This window comes from Pieris rapae, chromosome 22 (assembly GCF_905147795.1).
Source record: "Pieris rapae chromosome 22, ilPieRapa1.1, whole genome shotgun sequence".
NCBI lineage: Eukaryota > Metazoa > Arthropoda > Insecta > Lepidoptera > Pieridae > Pieris > Pieris rapae.
The window spans coordinates 958,216-978,340 of NC_059530.1; the positions used below are offsets into that span (position 1 = coordinate 958,216).

Here is a 20,125-nt window from a genome sequence, read left to right on the forward strand (position 1 = left end):
AAGTGTAGTTTTGTAGCAATTCACATACATTTTTAACGAACAAATATACAAAACTACAATACTTAATAATAATGCAAATTTTAAAGTCTTATAAATCGATAAAACAACATAAAAATATCAATAAAAGTTACTTGCAATTGTGTTACATTACTCAATATACTGTAATGTTTCTGGTACTACTATTGATTCAAATGTGTAATGGACTATGGCGGAATGGAATTATCCATTATAATATAAATAATAAAGATTATGGTGAGTGACGACGATTTTTTTTATTAACGAGGCAAATGGGCAGCAGGCTGACACCTGATGTTAAGTGCCGCCCACAGACATATTGCCAGAAGGTTAGAATTCCTCTAATTTTTTAATATTATAAAATTAGTAGCCTATAGGTTCGCTTCGCCGCGCCGTCAACCTAACGTATGCACGTAACCAAAGCGTATCAGCAGCGGGCATCTCCTGTAGGCAGGGATGTCAGACGTACCAACTTCTTGGTAAACATACTAGTTTTTAGCCCATTTAGTACCATGTACCAAGACTGGCCATACCATGAATCGTTACTTTTTTCTGCGGAAAAGTTTTTTTTGAGGTTGTAAATCATATTTTGGAGCTAAGACGACTAGACGATCGAAGTGTCAGTGTGTAGCAGTGTTTTTTTTTTTTATTTTTTTTTTAAAGGAATCTCGCTGTTGGCCTTTACAGCTCAGCACGGGCTGTTTGGCGAGCTTAGCTCAGCCGGAACGTGTAGCAGTGTCAGTTCCGGCGTGGTTTATATACCAGCGTTGGCAGCGCCGCAGCGGAGCACAGGCGTACCAGTTTTTCGTTTTCAATACCAGCTTTCAGCCAGCTCGGTACAAGGATTTCTGAGTGGCAGTCTAACATCCCTGCCTGTAGGTCAACTCGGCTACATGCTGCGCTTTATTGTGTGCAGATGAATTTGCATTAGGTATGATCTAAATTAGAAAAACATCGATATTGACTTCAATGTCATATTCGAAAGCCCAACATAGTTGATATTTACCGAAAAATGATTTTGCATTAATAATTGACAAAGAAATTAAATACTTACAGTGAAACGGTTCGAAATTTAGTAAGAAACAAATTATTACATATTACGATATTTTTTATCGAATGACTGAATGTAATTTTGCTAGAGAAGAACCTTTTAAGCTATTTATTTGTTGATAAAGAGTAGTGAGGATGCGTGAGAGAGTAAGAGCGAGCGAGATTACGAAGAACGAACATAGTGAACGACTGGTTCAGAACAGTTCGACATTGAATGAATACGTGTTTAGAATATTAATAAACCAGATTCGTGGATGCGTTCATAGAAGACTTGAATTTTTTCGTAAGATGCACTGATTGTGACGAGGCCGTAAGCTAACATTGATTTTCGATTCCGTTAAACCGATATTTTTCGTATAGCAACATCGATGTTTTTGCTTGCAACATCATCATGAAGCATCCCTAATTCACATGAGAATTCGATTTCGTGTCCTACGGATGCCGCATGTTGCTGCCGTGAACCATGCACGCCCTGTTAGGTCACGCCCTTACAAAACGCTCAGTGTGGAACGGCGGGTGTCGAGATGATATGGGTAGTGTTAAGTATTCCCTAGTCCTTGATAAAACTCAACAGCGGGTATTACAAATGCCCCATGACTAAGCGAATAACTAGTTTAAGCTCATATTAATGATTTAAGACCTCCACTCGCAAGATGAAATTATGTCGACATTATCAAAATTGCAAGAGGAAATCTGTTTGAAATTCTTCATGACACCGTCTTATAACATGACAAATGAGAAGATATTGTATATAAGTAACCCAGATAAGCTTAAAACCTGCTCATCCCCAGAATATGATTTTTCTAAAGATGTTGTAGTAAGTATTTTGCCAAAAAGCAATGCTACATTAACACAGAAAATTTATTTTTATCCATTTAATATGTACTTGATTTAAGTTTTGAAATTACGAAATTCTTACGTCCTTCTAACCCTAAATAAGATAGATACTTAAATATCTCACTAAAACACTATTATTTTATCAACCAAAAGAATTATGTTAAGACTTCTATCTTTCCAGTACTTGCCGATCGGATATAAATGTATAAATCAAAAAGATATTGCCAGATTGGTTATTGATATGATACGAGCCAGTATTGAGAATTCTGGTAAGTTTCCAAATTAATAATCGGAATAAAAAGTAGGTACTTATTAGCTTTGTGGAGTATCTATCTAATACCTAATTCACAGTTTTGCTTGCTTGCTTAAAAAATACAAGTACCTAGGTACATTTTTATTGTTGAACTTTTTGTAACATATAGAATAGTAGGTAGTTATGCTTACAATGTGTAAGATTTGGAACCCTTTTAAGTCAAAAAATAATTGTTTATATTTATATTATTTACTATTATACTGATGGATTTCAATAAATAACAAACTTATAGGTAATCTTTTGCACAATGGGCCGATCGTATTGCCTGAAACTAAACAATAAAAACCGCACAAACATATCTGTCCCATGCTTGAGGCTTGGATATGCTTTCGTTGGTTATACAGATACTGGCAAACTTCTTGAGTATTTAGCAATGGAGTGGGGAGTTTGCGCAACGTATCGCAGCGCGGGACAAACGTCAACTGATTTAACCAATCACGCAATCGACATGTCACTCTACCGCCCCCCCGCCCCCCTGCCCTTGATACTTAAAAATCGCTTCTGCGTAGATAAGGACATTTGTTAAAGGAGTTTGACGGTATCTGTAACTAATGGTACATACTTTGACTTGACTTGTTTTCAGTATCGCCAGTGAATAGCTACGATCTTGTTAGACGAACGAACGAATTTGAGGTGATTTTTTTTTTATTATTACAGTCAAAGTTTAAATTTAAAACACATTATTTTGTTTGAAAATATGTTAATATTATTTGTTATACCCTGTCCATCAGGGCTAATAATACCCCGTAACCAAAATTTTGTTTCCTTACAAAACCAGAATTTAAGCAAAAATAATATGTGAGACTCTAAGAAGCCCCGAAACATTTTAACATATATTATAATGGTAATTCCATGAAGTTAGCCAAGAAGAAAGCCGCCCACGCAACTTAGGCGTAAACATAGTTAAAAAAATTACGCAAAACGGACCGAATTTGAGTCCACCTACCTACCTAGTTAAATATTTTGGTTAAAATCTAACTTTGGTTTAAAGCAAAGACTACTAACAGCAGTGTTGGCCTAGTCTCATCAGCGTGCGACTCTCATACCTGAGGTCGTAGGTTCGATCCCGGGCTGTGCACCAATGGAGTTTCTTTCTATGTGCGCATTTAACATTTGCTCGAACGGTGAAGGAAAACATCGTGAGGAAGTCGACATGTCTTAGACCCGAAAAGTCGACGACGTGTTGGCACTGGAGACTGATCACCTACTTTCCTAATAGATTTAAATATAATCATGAAATAGATTCAGAAATCTGAGGCCAAGACCTAAAAGAGGTGGTAGCGCCACTGATTTACAGACTACTAAGTTTTTGTTGACGCATATGTTCGTCTTTTATTTAGGAATCAAACAGACAATCTCTTATGTCGACAATAGATCGTAATTATATAAATTCACATTACTATGAAGAATGTGGTGAATCAAAAACGCCTAAAAGACGAAGCGGTGTTATATCAAAATTGACAGAAGAGAATCTGAATTATTATAAAGACAAAGTGTGGCCGCTGGGTATCGTTATGTATGGAATAGAGGAGGATTTACGTAAGTATTATATATTTTAAATCATTAATTAATGCACCGTTTTTAAGTACTTTTTTCATTTACATGTCATTTCTTGCATGCAATTTTTGCGTGCCAATATCTTAAGATTTTAACTTACACCAGTTTTTATAATAAATAAAAAGCTATTTAATATGTTTTTAAAATAGACATGTGTATTTTAATATTATTTGTATGATTTTATTTACTTACTTTATTTGGTTTATTTTGATTATCAAATATGAGTGTAAAGAGCGAAGAGATTGCATTCTATCCGTCGCCAAAAATGGATTGTTTTCTATCTGATCTAAGATAGAAAAGAATTCGAGATTGTGGATTGATTATTAGGTTCGGTCGTTATAGCAAGCTTCTTATTATTATTTTTCTTTTTTTTTTCTAGGTGGCACACTTGATCACAATGTTCTATCATTCTCTATGGCCTCCATAGAACTGTCAACATGTGTCGTATTCCAAGAAATAAGTTATGATGATGATCTGTCACCTAAAAATGTTGTATGGTTCAGCAAACATGGGCAAGATATTCCATTGTTTGGATTTCAAGAGGGAAACCGGGTAATTTCCTTTTGAAGTCATTATTTAGTTTTTATTTAGTTAATTATATTTTTTTGACACAAATATAAGGTTTATTCGATCAGAAAGAGTCACCGACACGAAACTCTTATACAGTATTATGATTAGTCAGATAGACATATTATTTAGAAGAACAGAATAATTATATTCATTCTACGTTAGCATGGAATCGATTAATTGTTGACCATTTTGTGTCACGTGACTTATGTATGATATCATTCATATAATATCAAGAAAGTAATGTTTATTTAGTAGTTTTTTTACAAATTACAAGTTATTTAACCCATTTAAAGCATTTTTCGGATAAAGCTCATTAACACATTTGATACTATGAAAAATAACATATTGTTAAGATGGGTTGACTGAAATGTTTCTCGATTTCTCCACAAATACCGTAAGGTAGAAGTAATATTCTAGAGTGAGCTTTCTATGTGTAAGACAAGGGCAGAATGATGCGTGAAAGAGAGGAGATATAGGAACGTTGTCCAGGCTAAACTAAACATTCTAATAGCGTTCTTAGAATTGTGCGAAATAGATCAAAGTGTACTCGAACATCGTTCTAGACTATTCCCAAGGATATATAAGCGGGATCCGTTAAATTAGTTTCAATTGCGATTCCAAGATGCACATCGAAGATAGAAAGTGCGAATAGTGAAGACAAGAGATAAAGTACAGAGTGAAGTACGCGTATTTGAAATAATCACTGACAGTATTTGTATTTGTGCGCGTAATTTTAGTACACCTCATTGATATATTTAAAAATAAAACTTTACTCGCGTACAATAATAGAATATTAGCGAAATAATGAAATGTTAATTTCTATGTAACAGTTGAAGAGAGTGCCTACGTCTGGCCATACTCTCGGGACGTAACTCCAACCATTTAGGAAATCGCCACGCATATGTCGCAGTCGTATTGTATAATCCGCCGTATTACATTACGGCTAGCTGTTTTAAAAAAACAGAGCCGTTTTGTAATGCGGCGTTTTAACCATTAGCCGTATTGTCAGTGCGATACGTTCTTCGATAAAGCGGCCCACGTTTAGCCGCATTGTACTAATACTTTAATTTTAGGGTGACCATACTTACAAAACCAAACATGCTTAAAGCGTAAATGAATTTTAATAATCATAAAAAGCTTACACAGATTTCTTCTTTCGACTTTTAAACAGTTTATCATAAACATTAAGTTATCTAAATCACAGGGCACAGTTATCTTGAAATAATTAGGTACATTACTACAAATAAACTTTTCCGAACATAAAATTTTAATAATCATATACAGCTAACATTTATTTTTACGATATTCTTTTCAACAATTATTATTCACTTAAACACAAATTAAAGTATTTGGTTTTAAACATTTTTTCTTAAATATAATAAATCACAGAAAGTCATCTTGAAATAATTAAGTACTACAATTTAACTTTTCCAAACTATCGCTTTGCAATACATATGGCGCTCCAAAGCGCCAAAGCGTAGCTGCATTCAATACGGCTAATGGTTAAAACGCCGCATTACAAAACGGCTCTGTTTTTGAAAACAGCTAGCCGTAATGTAATACGGCGGATTATACAATACGACTGCGACACATATACAACTAAGAAAGACGGAGTGAGCCAAATGTACAGTCTTGGCTCATACAAAATCGAAGAGATCTTGACATTGTTAGCTATTGCATCATTTTCAATCTATTTCTATAGCTACTCGATTTTATTGTTCATAATATTTGTTTGATTTCAGACACTAAAATTATCTTCTATCGTGAAGGGTGTACCGGGTCATAAGGGCCATACTATTAACAATTTGATGAGGATTCTTGGTATACATATGACCTCAAATCGTTATGATCGAGATAACTATGTTACTATTAATTGGAATAAAGTAGAAATGGGTATTGTTGTAATTATAGTTGTGATGATTATATTCGTCGCAGTTAACTTAGTCGTATAAGGTTAATTAAATTTTTATTTTCAAGGTAAAGAGCATTATCTTGAGAAAGCCCCCGAGGCGTCCTGGTTGGCACATATACCTTACGGGTTTGATAGTGTTACACACGCACCAGCTAATTATATGTGTAATACATGTGAATTAGGTGCTACTACTGTGCAGCCGATACAGGTAGGTTCTACGATGATAGAAGGGTTGTTTGCTTGCTTGTCCTTGCTAGACCTTAAGAGAATTCTGTGTCCAGCGGGACAGCTGACAGATCGCACTAATAATGGTACCCAAAAATTGTATGACCATAGCGGTCATACTCGTGGTTTAGCTCTCAAAGGCAGCAACTATATTGTATATTAAAATTCTATAAAAAAAGATTATTCTTTGATGGCTTACGAATTTTTCAGCTCACCTAATATAGGTAGAAAAACAAATTGTTTCAGTTGTTTCTCTCATACTCCAGGAAACTGAATGGTTTTGTCAATAAAAATGAAAATCAAAAATAAATAAATAAATAAATGAATTGTCAATGTCAGATGAGCCTCCTGCCCGTTTATTCTATATAAAAAAATGGAAATCGAACTTATTCCCGAATTGTATTATTCCCATTGTTTAAATAACGATTGTTTTATTGTAAGCGAATCTGTACAGTTGCACTTACTTTGTTCTGTAATATGATGACAAATTGAATGGAAAATCCTGGAGAAATAATCATAAAGGTCGTGCGAGGTATAAGATATCAATGACGTGTGTCACATAGAAATATCAAATGACCTGTAAAAAAATTAACAGAGGAGTGTATCTGAGGTCAAACAAAGATCGTGACTTTTAATAGTGTCAATTGTTTTATAATAAGGTGTGGTTACTTGTTTCAGGATCATCTGTGGCAACGTACAATGTCTATGGGTCATAAAACAGTATTAACGGATGCAGACATAGAAACAGTCAATATTATTTATAGCGAGGAATGCCGTGGCCGATTTGGAAATCATGATATATTAACAATACAATAAATTTATCTTTTCCGCATATCTCATACCATTTTTGGTAATAATATAATATTATCATATTCATGGTATTCAAACATTTTAAGTGTCTGCTCGTCATATCAAAAATGTGTTGTTTTTGACAGTTTGCGTCTGGTTTCTGAGTTGTATCAAACATAATTTAAGTAATTGAATAGTATCTTTTAGGGAGCGTCCATATCTAGCGAATAAGCCGCGAATGCGCAGGTCCCGAGGAGTTAGCAAACTGCACGTTTTGTGCAACACATGCAAGGTTCGTATAAAGCGTGAGTGCGGCGCGCACTCTGCGCACACTCATTTCTCGCTCATAGTTCCGTTTACTGGCGTGAGCGGAAGGAAGACGAGAGCCGCTAGCGCGCAGCCCGCGTGCTTGCGAGCGAACTGCGCGCGGGCGGCGCACGAACAAAAATGCACCATCTTAATCCGGGTCCACATTTGTAACATTTCGGTGTATCGTATCTCCGTTGCGTGAAAATGATACTCGTTAATGATACACGCCGTGTCTGATACGGCCCGATCCGCACTAACCGCGTATCTTGATACACCTCGTATCCGATACGCGTATCACGATCGGTGGTGTGGACGTATTTTGATACTGTATCACGATACTGTATCGCGATACGATACTTGATACACGGCGAACCATCCATTGTCGGTTATTTCGTGATCATCAAAGTATGATCATGATGATGACGACATGATATGATGATGATCATCATATCATGTCGTATCGAACAAGTTTGAATGTGAATGCAATTTCATAAACATTGTTGAACGAAGTATAGTAGTTGTTAGTCGCAGTGAAAAAGGAACAAGATGAGCTGGGAAAACGAAAGTTTTATAAAACTTATCAAGTTGTAAAATACTATTAATGATAATAAAACAGGCGCAAGTCACCGCCAAATTGTCAGCAATTGCTGACATGGCTAAACCGTTTGAGAAGGAAGACATGACTGAACCGTACGAGAAGGGAAAGGTTTACTGAAAGACACGCGTATCAGGAAATGATACATCGAAAGAAAAGTGAGCGTCTATATTTGTAAAGCAAAAGCCGATACACCGACATGATACAGCATTTGCTAAGTATGGACGTGTTTTTTACAAGATACGCCTTAAAGATACGACATGGACAAAATGAGCGTCCAAATTTATGATACAAATAGTTGATACGATACGACTGATCGTGATACGTCAACATGATACAAATGTGGACCCGGCTTTAGATTTTGTACGCGTTCGTTCGCGGCATATTCGCCAAATATAATATAAAACTTGATTAACAGACTCATTAATTGTTGTGTTACTACCCGTTGCTTACCTTGCACTAGTCTAACTAAAGTATCACCTAATCAATTTATCAACAGGAAGGATACCTTTTCTCTCTTTTATCTCTGACATGAACCGTTTTTTAAAATTTCTTACTAAAACTCAAGTAACATATTGAATTGTGTGAACTAGCAACATATACTAAAGTCTAAACATTATATATGTTCTGTCATGCCATATAAATGGCGTCAGTTTAACAACGCCATTTTAAATAAACAATATCTAAAAGCGGATGAAATCCGCCATCTTGCTTGTATTCGTTAGTTCCAAGGTTGGTCGGTTGTGAGTCAATTCGTTTAATACCTAGTCGATGAAAAAAATATTTAAATTCAAAAAGAAATTAAAATCATTGAAATTAAAAAAAAAGTTTTAATTGATAAAAGAATGAAACGTGTAGTATATATTTTACTATATTTACATATTCATGGTTAAGCACTTGATAAGGAATAATAATATTTTGTATCATTTTGGATTTTGTTATATGTTATATTTAAAACTATTATCAAATAACAACAACAAAAATCATTTATGGATATAGGTAACGTAATGTACACTTATGAACGTCAAAAAAAAGAAATATTCATTAAATTATTCTAATATTACATTTACTGCCAGTTCTCAAATCAAGGGCATATAACGGAAGAGAAGAACTGGCAGTAAACTCGTCGCCACTCTTTTTAATCGCCAAGTTTTCTTTACATAATGTTTGTAAGGAGCTGCAACCATTACACCATGTTCTATATGACATCTTGAGTAATAAAGAATAATATAATAAATTAAAAACAAAGATTTGTCCTCTATTAGCAAGAGGCATGGTGAATTAGGAGCACCTACATATATATTCGTAAGAACAACTCGCAAATGCGTAGTATAAACAACTAATATCACCGCATACACGAATTCAAGTACGACCAGTCACCACAAGTAGCACCGGTCACGAGTATGACGCATGGCCAGTCATCGGCCCCCTCGCCAAATTTTAGGGAGAAAGACAATCCGACGCATGGACGCCGCCACATGCAATGACATTTAAGTGAGCATGACGATCCTTGAAATGTGGACTTGGCTACAAAAGAAAATAGTAATAATACTAATTATACTGAATTCTGAATTTGATAGATAACATGAATCACGATTTGTTCCCACTTTACATTTAAAAAAGTCATAGATGTCGACGATCGCCCCATAGTCTGAAAATGCAGCCGAGAGATTCAGTCGCGTTACCTATTTATAATGAAGCAATTCATATCCAAGCACTATGATCGTTTAAGTATTCATTTATATTATAATAGGCCTTAGCAACCAGTTTTACTTTAGTACATTACACGACACCAGGGATTTTGTTGAAAAAACGTATGCAATTGCCTTGGAAAGAATTACTCGTTTTATGCAGCCTTGTGGTTGGAATGGAGAATGAACATCAATTTAGTTTAATCAGTATGAAATACCGAACGAATCTGTTTATTTCCTTAGATAATGGATTATTGTGTTGGATTAATATGATATGCCATCTCAATTCTCAAATACAGGTCGCCAAAGATTTGCCTACGGCTAATTTTAAAAATCATGATAATTATGAAAACGTCGTTCGCTTTTGCTTTTTTTTAATGACCTGGATACAACACACACAGGCGAACACGGTAAATTTAGGACGCTGCTGTTTACTATATAAAAATATCTCTATAATCTGTTTTACGCTTTTGCACAGAATACGATTAATCAAGATGTATTCTCATTTCAGTTATTCTATAGATTTATATATAATATGTTTATTCACCGACTAAGCAAAAAGTCAAAAATATGAATAATATATGAAATATCTCACAAATATGCTATTCGTTTTACGATTATTTTCTATAAAAGGATTACAAATGAAGTACTGTATGCACTAGTAGGAAGCGTTTATCAATATGGCGCTGCTGCAGGTCCTGCCTCTGATTTAGAACATTCTATGAATCTCTTAACTTAAGCTTGATATGACTAGAGGAGTTTGTTTCATTTATGACTGTTGGTATATACATCAAAAATCAAAATTACAAAGGCATTAAGTTTATTAATGTTATTGTACACACAGACATTCGACAACGCCATCTACTGATCCAATGTCGAAATATTCATCTCTTCGAATTTCGATTACATCTTAACTTTATAATATACATATTCATTAAATATAAAAGAGGCCAAAGGAGTAGAATGTAATTTAATCAAAAGTTTGTAATTTTGTTGACAGAGTTCAAAACTAAGAAGTGAAAATTGATTTCATATACTGTGTTAATATTCCTACAGTTCACAAATAATTCATTTCATAACATGTTAAGTCTCAACTAGGTATAAGGGATTCGATATATATTTCCCTTGCAACTAGATATGCCTTGGCCTAATCTTTGCAACAACATCATTGGTTAAAGGTAAGCTATTTTAATTCGTGGATCTTTTTTGTTTTTTTATTACCATACAGTTTATATTAAATATATGTATATTAAAACTTTTCAGATAAAAGATGTCTCTTAAAATCAAATGTAAAACACCTAGAGCAATGCCAGCAGAAGCAGTTTTGACAAGAAGCAAATTGGCACAGTTGAAACAAAACAAAATCCAAAAAAAAGTAAAGATTCCTGAAAATGAATCATTGAGACTTAAAAATGGAAAACGAAAAATATCTGTGGATAAAGTTCAATGTAAAGAACTTCAACCAGATAAAGTAAAGAGAAAAATTGAGCTTAAGAAGGTGAAGCTAAACCCAAAACATAATCAAATAGTTATAGCAGATATGAAAAAATGTAATAAACGAAAACAGAATGTCCCTAAGAGAGGTTTGCATTATTATTCTAAACTGCTTTACATCTTGGTAGATCACTAGTTAATTTGTACATTACTTTAAAAAAAGAAGAAGGGAATCCTTGCTTCTATAATATGGCAATTATGGCAAAAAAAAATATAGTATTCTAAAAATATAGTAACATTAATACTTAATCTGGAAACATTATTTGATGGATTCTCTAATCCTAGGTACTAGTTTGAAGTGAATAACTGTGTTGGATTTAATTTCTCATGCTATGACTAACTTGTGTGTATAGAACTTGTCTTAAAGCAATTTCATCCATCTTTAAAACATATACTCTGTTGCTGATCTAATCTTTCAGCCACAAAATTTAGTTAAGATACATCCAGAAGAAGAAAGGTAGCATCTCACAAAATAGAATATTTGCATTTGAAATAGAATGTATACATTTATAATATAAGTTAAATTTCAGATGTCCCACAAGCAAGTTTTAAAGTAGTGAGCACCCCTCCCAGCGACAATGAAAAATCTGTATTTGAATTAATAACTCTTGTAGATGGGACACAAGAAATGGATGATGATGATTTTCTTGAAATACTGACATGTCCCAGCCCAGTTTGGTGGGAAGATCCACCACCTGGATATTCTGAAGGTATTTTGTAGGATTAAGTATAACAAAGTCAAGCAACTGTCCATTGACTCAAATCTAATACAATTCATTAAGCGATAATATCACAGTACTGCCCTATTGTTGAGATTTTTAGACAGGTACACCACTCTTCTTCTTCTCTTACTTGTTTGATGTCTATCTTGCTCATTCCTAATCAATTGCATTAGTATATGGAGTTGGAGATACTTCAAAAATATACAAATTTGTCAACAACTTATTATGCTAAATAACTTTTACTTGATTCCAGATCCAATATCAGTAGAATATAAAGTCAAGAAAGAAAAACCAAGTAGGGAAGATAACCAGAAAGTCAAAAAAATTGAAATGAACATTACGAAGGAAAATTTCATTGAGGAAAACAATACAAGTGTCCGTAAAGATAACAAAAACAATGGAAAATTTGTTAATAAATCTAAAAACTTAGAAACTTTGTTAGGTTATATTAAAAATAGAAAGCATAAATCTGCAAATGTCTGTGACAGTATAAGAAAAAATGAACTTAGTATAAATATAAATGAATTAAAAGAAAATAATGAAGTTAGTGAAAATGACAAGGTAATGAAAAATGATTTTGATGACAAATCAAAAAATGAAATTAAACCTATAATCAATGAATTAAATCTAGAAAAAAGTATAAAAATTGATAATTTATCTGAAAATGCAATCAAAGTTACGGAAAGAAGAAGTCCTTTATGTATAGATCTTAATTCAGATGAAACAGACCATGAAGACTTAATGAATGTGTCGCTTGATGACCATTCATTATTCTTTTTGGAAAATATAGAAATTCCCATTGTAAATGAGTTATGAATTAAATAGATGCTATGAATTATTAATATCTTCAGTTTAAACTACCTGTTTTGAGACACCCAAATAACCAATGGTTCTGATTGATTAAACAATGGTGATGAATTCATCTCTGCAGGAAAATTTATTTATTTCAAGAAATTTGAATTTTTCAATTTCCAACTGGAATGTTATTTTTTTTTTAGAACCAGGTATTATTGTTTGACTAATAAATATATATTTACTGAAGTATTATAATAAAACACGTAATAAAATGTTTGTATACAATGTAGTTTTTTAATCCCTTGCACTACAGCCTCTGTGAAGTTAGCAGAGGAGAGAGAGAGGATGAAGAGAGCAGAAAAAAATAGAGTTCTGGCAGCACACAGTAGTTCTATAGTTACTGATAGTTTTAAGAAACAGTTCTGGACTATTAAATCCAGAAAATAATTTTCACAAAATTTTACAAAAAGTAAAAAAAATATTTTTCTACACTAATATTATAAAGAGGAAAACTTTGTTTGTTTGTTTGATTGTAATTAATAGGCTCATAAACTACTGGACCGATTTTAAAAATTCTTTCACCATTCGAAAGCTACATTATCCACGAGTAATATAGGCTATATTTAAAATTGAACAAAAATAGGGTTCTGTAAGATGTTAGGGTTTTTCGGACACAAGGTGTAAAAAATCAACCAAAAAAGTTACTTATTTTGCGTACCCTGCCTAAACTATTAAAGATAGAACCATAAAAATATGTTCTAAGTAATTGTAGATCTTATAAATATCTACAAAAAAGTCAGCGATACACTATACCTATCTATGTCGAGTGAGGCACAATAACCATTATAAATAATATACATGACAAAACGACGTTTGCTGTTAGTACTTAATAAAATAAAAACGCAGTGACTATTCAAACGTTATCAAATCGTTAAGTAATACTCTGCTGTGATTGGGAAGCTGGCAGGGCATTTTATGATTTTTTTCTACATATTTTCTGGTCTTTAAAGTCTAGAACTCTTACTAAAAACTATCAGAAACTAAAGAAGTATTGTGTGTGCTGCCAGCTCTAATTTCGTGCTCCGCTAACTTCATACACACTGACACTATAGATGTAATATTATGCACATTTTCGTCACAGTTGCCAAGGTAAAAGTACTTAATTAACAAAAAAAACATATTGTTTCATATCCCTAGAAATTACACTGACAGATTCAATCCGTTTCTTTCTAGTTGACGTGAATTTTGATTTGGATTTTTTGCAAACTTAGCTATATTTTGCAATCGATGTAATATTTACTACTTGTTAACTATTACATTAATATTTATCTATATGTAAACTAGATCTTGGTTAAGTTAGATCTGCATGTATAACAACATCGATTCAGTCAACCTCAATGCATGTGTTTCTAGTCTGTTCTACCCCTGGTATTATTTAAATCCGTAAACGAGGAGGGAGAACAGCCCCCAGCTGTCAATCTCAACTGTTTCCGGCGCATGGAAATGGTTAACCTAGTTAGTGGTTAGTGATAACCCTCCCCCTCCTACTCGCTACTTCCTGGAAAATGAACTTTGTCTGATGTAGTATATAATACATTTTGATTTCCCCAAGTATCGAAACTTGAAAAAAACTATGCCGCCAAATAATTCAATAAAAATGAGTTCCTTGTTTATTTGATGATTGATAATTCAATGCAAAATAAATAAGGTATTTGCATTATGATTGTTTAACACTAAATTTAAAAAATGTAAACTAGCTAAGGTATGGAAGGAATAAAAAATAAATAATAAGTTGTTTTTAATAGCCATGTTCTAATGCTATAATATGCACGGCGACATCCGTATCGTATGGAGTATGTAAATCAACTGATACCAGATGAAAGAGACTCGCAAAGGCCACCTGCGTTGTGTTCAAATCAGCTCCCGTGATATTGACGCAAACGAAGCTAATCATTTCGTTTGTATCTTGCTAGAAAAAAAATATATGTTGGGTTATGCGATAAATCTATCAAGTAGTGATTTATATTATACGAAATAACGCTTCTGTTTTCTCATTGATGAGAGAGTGAGCCTTTAGAGTTATTCCCTGATGTGGCCTCTTTGACCACGAATGTTAAGAAGCATCAAACTTCGGGTCATGTTAATATTTAATGAAATAAATTATTGTATATATTAACTGTTATATACTATAATCAACTACCCTTACAATAATTAAGTAGTTTTTTAAATGTGTTTACAAAGTGCCTCCAACACAAGACATCGACGATTTTTGTCTAAGACATGCGGGTTTCTTAGCAATATTTTCTTCAAGGGAACTGATGAAATTTATTTTATCTTTCCAAAATATACGAAATATCTGTCTAGATACGTATAAAAATAAACTATGTGAACGATCGTATGTCTTCATAAATGATACATTACTAGAGGTAGAGTACCTCCTAGTAGCTAAATTTGTCGTATCACGGCTACACTTTAAAAAAAATTGTCTGCGGTAATTTGCAATCAGCCCTAAAGTTATGATTAGCGATTTTTTTCTGTGATGCTGTCATGTGGACTTCCCATTGGAAGCATCTACACATCAATCACTTACCTTAAAATAGCTCCAATTTTTCTTCTATCGTCCTTTTCGACTTGTATGTAATAAAGTATTGTGAATTAATTAGTAAACTTACGGGTAACGTAACATTAAGATGCACTAAACCAGAAGTGATTGTGTGAGTTTCATCATAAAATATTTTCGAGTAATTCCACGATGGATCACCTGTATAATATAATATATATCAGTTATCATATCATGTCTGTTTGAGCATGTCTTGCAGCTAATAGTGTTTTTTAAATAACTGATACCGCCCCCCATGGACACTCTCAATGCCAGAGGGATCGCGAGTGCATTGCCGGCCAGATAAAATATAGTTCATTGTGTTAACTCTTCCAGCTGATAGAGACTTCAAAACCGTTGATGAACGTGATTTTACGTACTTAACTAATAATCAATCAATAATCATAAAAAAAATGTTTAAGGTGTCAACTTGAAATAATAGAAATATGCTCTCGTAGATTGTAGAATTTTTGATATTCAACATGTTTTATCCGAGCATGGAACCGAAGCTGCCAAAAATATTTCCTTTAGGCGTTCTTGACGTAGCTTGCAGTAACGTAACGTAACGTAACTGACAGTAGGATACAACCCCTTCATCTAAATCTACACTTATATTTGCGAGAGGTTGTTTGTATTAAATAGGCTAAAACTACTTTGTTAAAATATTTTATAGAAGTATACATTATACGTTTAAATAATAATAATATGCAAAAATATACCAATAAAAATAGGTATTGTATGTATATTCCGCAGCGTACGTGATATAGGTGTATCACGATGCCATTGATAGAGCAAGGTGTTCGCGATGACAATATGTCTTTAAAAAAATATTTAAAAGTCCATTTATACAGTACAGGTAGTATTAGTATATGTTCATATTTACCAAAGGAGTAATCACAATTATACTCAGTACATATGGCGATTGCAATTATAAAACAGAAACAAACCAATGCCTTCATTATCATGATACTAAAACAGTAGGTTGTTCACGCACTAACACAATTTATAGGTAGAGTGTGAAATTAATTTATAAGCTTATTTAGCTAATTAGTTTTTGGAATTAACATTGATTTATTTGAAGCATCGTACGGCATTAACACGTAAATCATATTCATCATAAAACATCGAAAACTACTTTAGATAAACAAAAAATAGAACGACTCCCGGTCTGACTTAAGACCTAAATACAGCTTCTAGGATGCAAATGTCCGCAATTTTATATGTTTTATTTAAAAAGTTAAATAACAAGCTTGTTTTATTGAACATTTTTTAATGTAATTCTTTTTTCTTAAAATAAACGAGAAATAGCTTTCTTTTATTATCTCTCGTTTATTTTAAGTAAAAAGAAATATGTTGTTTTGTCCGGCTTATGAGCATTGTCGAACCCGACCAACTTTGGAGCGCTTTGTTAAGTACGTTTCCAATTCACGAAATTAAAAAAAATCTATCTTCAGATAGAAATCCTGTACAAAATTGTTCTGAAATAGTTTTTTGATAAATCTAAAGAAAAAAGTTATTAAACAAAATAGGAATTTTTTCACTCTTTTACTTAATATTTTTTGAATTTTTGATTAATGAGAAAAGTTTATTAACATAATTATAGGCACAGCGATTTGCTATATAGTGTGTCTTTCCAATTTTTTGTACGATCAATATTTTAGGAGATATAGCCAAAAATATGTTTTAACCCCTTTTTCCAAGATGGCGGCCGCAACGAGGGCGCCAACCCCACAAACTTGACGTTAAGCTTGTACTTGCCAGTTCTTTTTGCCCGCTCTACGCCTTTGACTTGTGAACTGGTAGTAAATGTAAATATACAATTAATTTAAAATTTTTTTACGTCCTAAGTGTACTTGTTTAACAAGATGAATAAAGATATTTGTTAATGACCCCCCCTACATGTTCCATAAATAAAATTGCGTCCTCTAACAAATGTTCAGTTTGACCCTCAAATTGTAACAATTCAATGAATTAAACAGCGTAAGGTAAATAAAACAATATTTTTAGGTAGGTAAAATATTTTTTCAATCATCCACACAATTTACACAGTCATTACTAAATTATTTACAATCCACACTTAAATTAATGCCTCATACCAATATTTCGTTGGAACACAATTATAATATAATCTTTAAAATAATATTATAATTTAATTGTAATTTATAAAAGTTTCTATGAATTTACAAGTTTGTACAAAGGATATTTTAACTACAACTGAAATAGCCAAAACCATGATTTAATAGTTAAAGTTATAAACATATATTATAAAAGGCATTATTTTAACTAAAATCAGTGTATCCCAACGAGGCCCACTGCCTACAGGGGGGAAATTTGATTGTGATATTCAAAAATGTATTATGTATTTAAAAAAAAATTGTAATTTTAATTTTTCACTATATCTTTTAAATACTTTATACGTTTCGTTAATGATTTCCAAGTATTATTACTATCATTTAATCAGAGCCCAAAAAAGGTTGGGAAACACTGGGATTTAGAGTCATATATTTTTACGCCCGAACCCAATAATTAATCTACAATCTTCAGACAGTGGTATGTCGATCGATCTCCTTTCTGCATCCCAATAACCAAACCCTACGAAGACAACCCATTTTTGGCGATGGATGGAGGGGGGGGGGTGTATGCAACTGGGGTAAGATAAAATCTTGAGATAGGATATTTGCACAGTTGAACTGTCATTTTCATACAATGGTCTATCCACCTACACCGATCAGATTTACCATGGATAGCTTGTATCGACAGATGGCTATTACAATCCGTCCATTGGTTATTGGCACACTATTATAAATATTTGGGTTAAGATATCTGTCTCAGAAGGTCAAAAATGGATAGAGATAGGTTATTGGGTTTGGGCATAATCCATTCAGTATACAGTTCTGTTTAGCTCAAAAAACTGTAACCGTTTTAGTGCTACAAATCGTGAAACTGATAAAAAAAATATTTTTTCTTATTCACAACCACAGTTAGCATTTTTCTTTACAACACAAAAAGTATATCCATTTAAATTGATTTATTTGACATTATTGTTTTACCTTCAAATAAATTTTTCTCATTTTCTTCTTGCAAAAAATGCTTAGCACTAAAACGGTTTAACGAAATCTCTACACAATATTATTTACATAACTCGACCATTAGAATGCGGTTTGAGCCACTCGAAACGTCGAATTATGAAAATAATTCATGAAAATTTCCGTTCGGTTACTATTTGATAATCCCGCGTAAAACAAAGACGCATCGGTATCATTTTCATGTGTCAAAGTCAATGTCAAACGTCATAGAAAAATGTGACATATGAAGTGTCAGTTGGTATTTTCAAGTATAAAGTCACTTTCACTTAAACTAATACATAAATATACTTAAAACTAAGTAATTATAATAAATAAATTATTCTTCATTGTCAGATACAAAAAAAGGTCGGTGGAGGTGATTTTTTAATGTTAAACCGGTGATTTAAGTGTTTTACAACAAAGAAATTTATTATTAATTTAGTTAATTATATACACGCCAACATTCCAGCCTTCTATGGCTTCACATCGACTTAAATGGCGTTTATAAGTAAAATAGCCGCTTAAGTAAAAGTGTACTGGCTTATCACAACCAATATATTCCGACAATAAAATAATTTAAAGCAATAAGCACCACAGATAATAAACAAACATATCAATAATTTAAATAATATTGAAGAGCGGTATTTCTTTTGATGATGATATAGAAGAACAGGAGGCCTAGGCCTTAGCCTTGAAAAATTACTATCAATATGGGTATTAAATGTCTAAAAATGTCATGTTATTTATTTACAAGATTGCAGTAGAAAAAAAATCCACAGTTAATATTGGACACTAAGTACCACCACTTAAGTACTTTAGAACCCCTTCGACTTAGGGTCCTTCAAGAAAAAACTGTACCAAATCTTAAAATGCTCTCTGGCAATGTTAGGGCTGCGGTAGCACTTATCATCAGATGAGGCTCCTGCCCCTTAGCCCCTGTTCTAGCAGGTAACTTTGGATAATTTATTTTTCCAATCTAAAAGGAAGGTGGAAAAAAAAACAGTTCTTCCCATGCAAACCCTTAGACCATTTGTTTTCTAATTAATACCGATGCTAAAAATTGCACACATATTAATTTTTTTTATAGGGGGAAAACGAGCAGGAGGCTCACCTGATGTTAAGTGATACCGCCGCCCATGGACACTCTCGATGCTAGAGGGTTCGCGAGTGCGTTGCCGGCCTTTTAAGAATTTGAATTGAAATACACGTGAAAAAACGTTTTAACAAAGTCTCTCGAATATACAACCATCAAACTTGTCAGATGTGCTCGTGGCACTAGTAAAATATACTCAGAATTGATGAAAATAGAATGATGATGTCGCTGTACACTTTGGGCGCGTTGCAAGCGAGGACGTCGTTGGGGTAAAGATTCGGTGGTGGCGCCTCTTCACCGCCTTTGCAGTATTCATTGCGTGACTGAAATTATAAAGAATTACTTTTAAGTATTAATTTTATAGATACACTTAACCAAAATGGGCGTGGCATGGTCAGTAATTTGGAGCAAGAAAATATTAAACTTTGAACCTAGTGGCTGATTTGTAGGCCGATGGCAGGCTTTTGTTTTTGCTACCTCATAAAAATTAAAAA

General features: G+C 33.2%; 3 protein-coding genes and 1 pseudogene across 5 annotated transcripts in view; 2 read left to right on the top strand and 2 right to left on the bottom strand.

Moving 5' to 3' along the window:
• The first annotated feature begins 321 nt into the window (after positions 1 to 321).
• LOC110998863 (astacin-like metalloprotease toxin 1) lies at positions 322 to 7,318 on the top strand. The gene is made up of 9 exons (XM_022267661.2): positions 322 to 344; positions 1,704 to 1,882; positions 2,084 to 2,171; positions 2,799 to 2,848; positions 3,556 to 3,754; positions 4,152 to 4,324; positions 6,085 to 6,235; positions 6,320 to 6,462; positions 7,158 to 7,318. Exons 2-9 carry the CDS (start codon positions 1,727 to 1,729, stop codon positions 7,293 to 7,295), a joined length of 1,098 nt encoding a protein of 365 aa, XP_022123353.2. The 5' UTR covers positions 322 to 344; positions 1,704 to 1,726; the 3' UTR covers positions 7,296 to 7,318.
• Positions 7,319 to 10,502: 3,184 nt separating this feature from the next.
• LOC110998855 lies at positions 10,503 to 13,093 on the top strand. Its single transcript, XM_022267651.2, has 4 exons — positions 10,503 to 11,041; positions 11,127 to 11,446; positions 11,888 to 12,067; positions 12,333 to 13,093. Exons 2-4 carry the CDS (start codon positions 11,134 to 11,136, stop codon positions 12,893 to 12,895), a joined length of 1,056 nt encoding a protein of 351 aa, XP_022123343.2. The 5' UTR covers positions 10,503 to 11,041; positions 11,127 to 11,133; the 3' UTR covers positions 12,896 to 13,093.
• Positions 13,094 to 14,627: 1,534 nt separating this feature from the next.
• Positions 14,628 to 16,469, bottom strand: LOC123690178 (annotated as a pseudogene).
• Positions 16,470 to 17,481: 1,012 nt separating this feature from the next.
• Positions 17,482 to 20,125, bottom strand: part of LOC110998854 (leishmanolysin-like peptidase) — a 59,150-nt gene continuing 56,506 nt past the window's right edge. For all 3 annotated transcript variants that reach the window (XM_045633079.1, XM_045633081.1, XM_045633080.1), the window contains one exon: positions 17,482 to 19,954. In XM_045633079.1, the coding sequence (XP_045489035.1) occupies positions 19,814 to 19,954 (141 nt within the window). In that variant the 3' untranslated portion in view covers positions 17,482 to 19,813. The remainder of the gene's footprint in view (positions 19,955 to 20,125) is intronic.

Coding starts and splice junctions, on each gene's coding strand:
- LOC110998855 (XM_022267651.2), top strand. CDS start 11,134: ATGTCTCTTAAAATCAAATGTAAAACACCTAGAGCAATGCCAGCAGAA. Junction 11,447..11,887: donor ACAGAATGTCCCTAAGAGAG/GTTTGCATTATT, acceptor GTTAAATTTCAG/ATGTCCCACAAGCAAGTTTT. Junction 12,068..12,332: donor ACCACCTGGATATTCTGAAG/GTATTTTGTAGG, acceptor ACTTGATTCCAG/ATCCAATATCAGTAGAATAT.
- LOC110998863 (XM_022267661.2), top strand. CDS start 1,727: ATGTCGACATTATCAAAATTGCAAGAGGAAATCTGTTTGAAATTCTTC. Junction 1,883..2,083: donor ATTTTTCTAAAGATGTTGTA/GTAAGTATTTTG, acceptor CTATCTTTCCAG/TACTTGCCGATCGGATATAA. Junction 4,325..6,084: donor GATTTCAAGAGGGAAACCGG/GTAATTTCCTTT, acceptor GTTTGATTTCAG/ACACTAAAATTATCTTCTAT.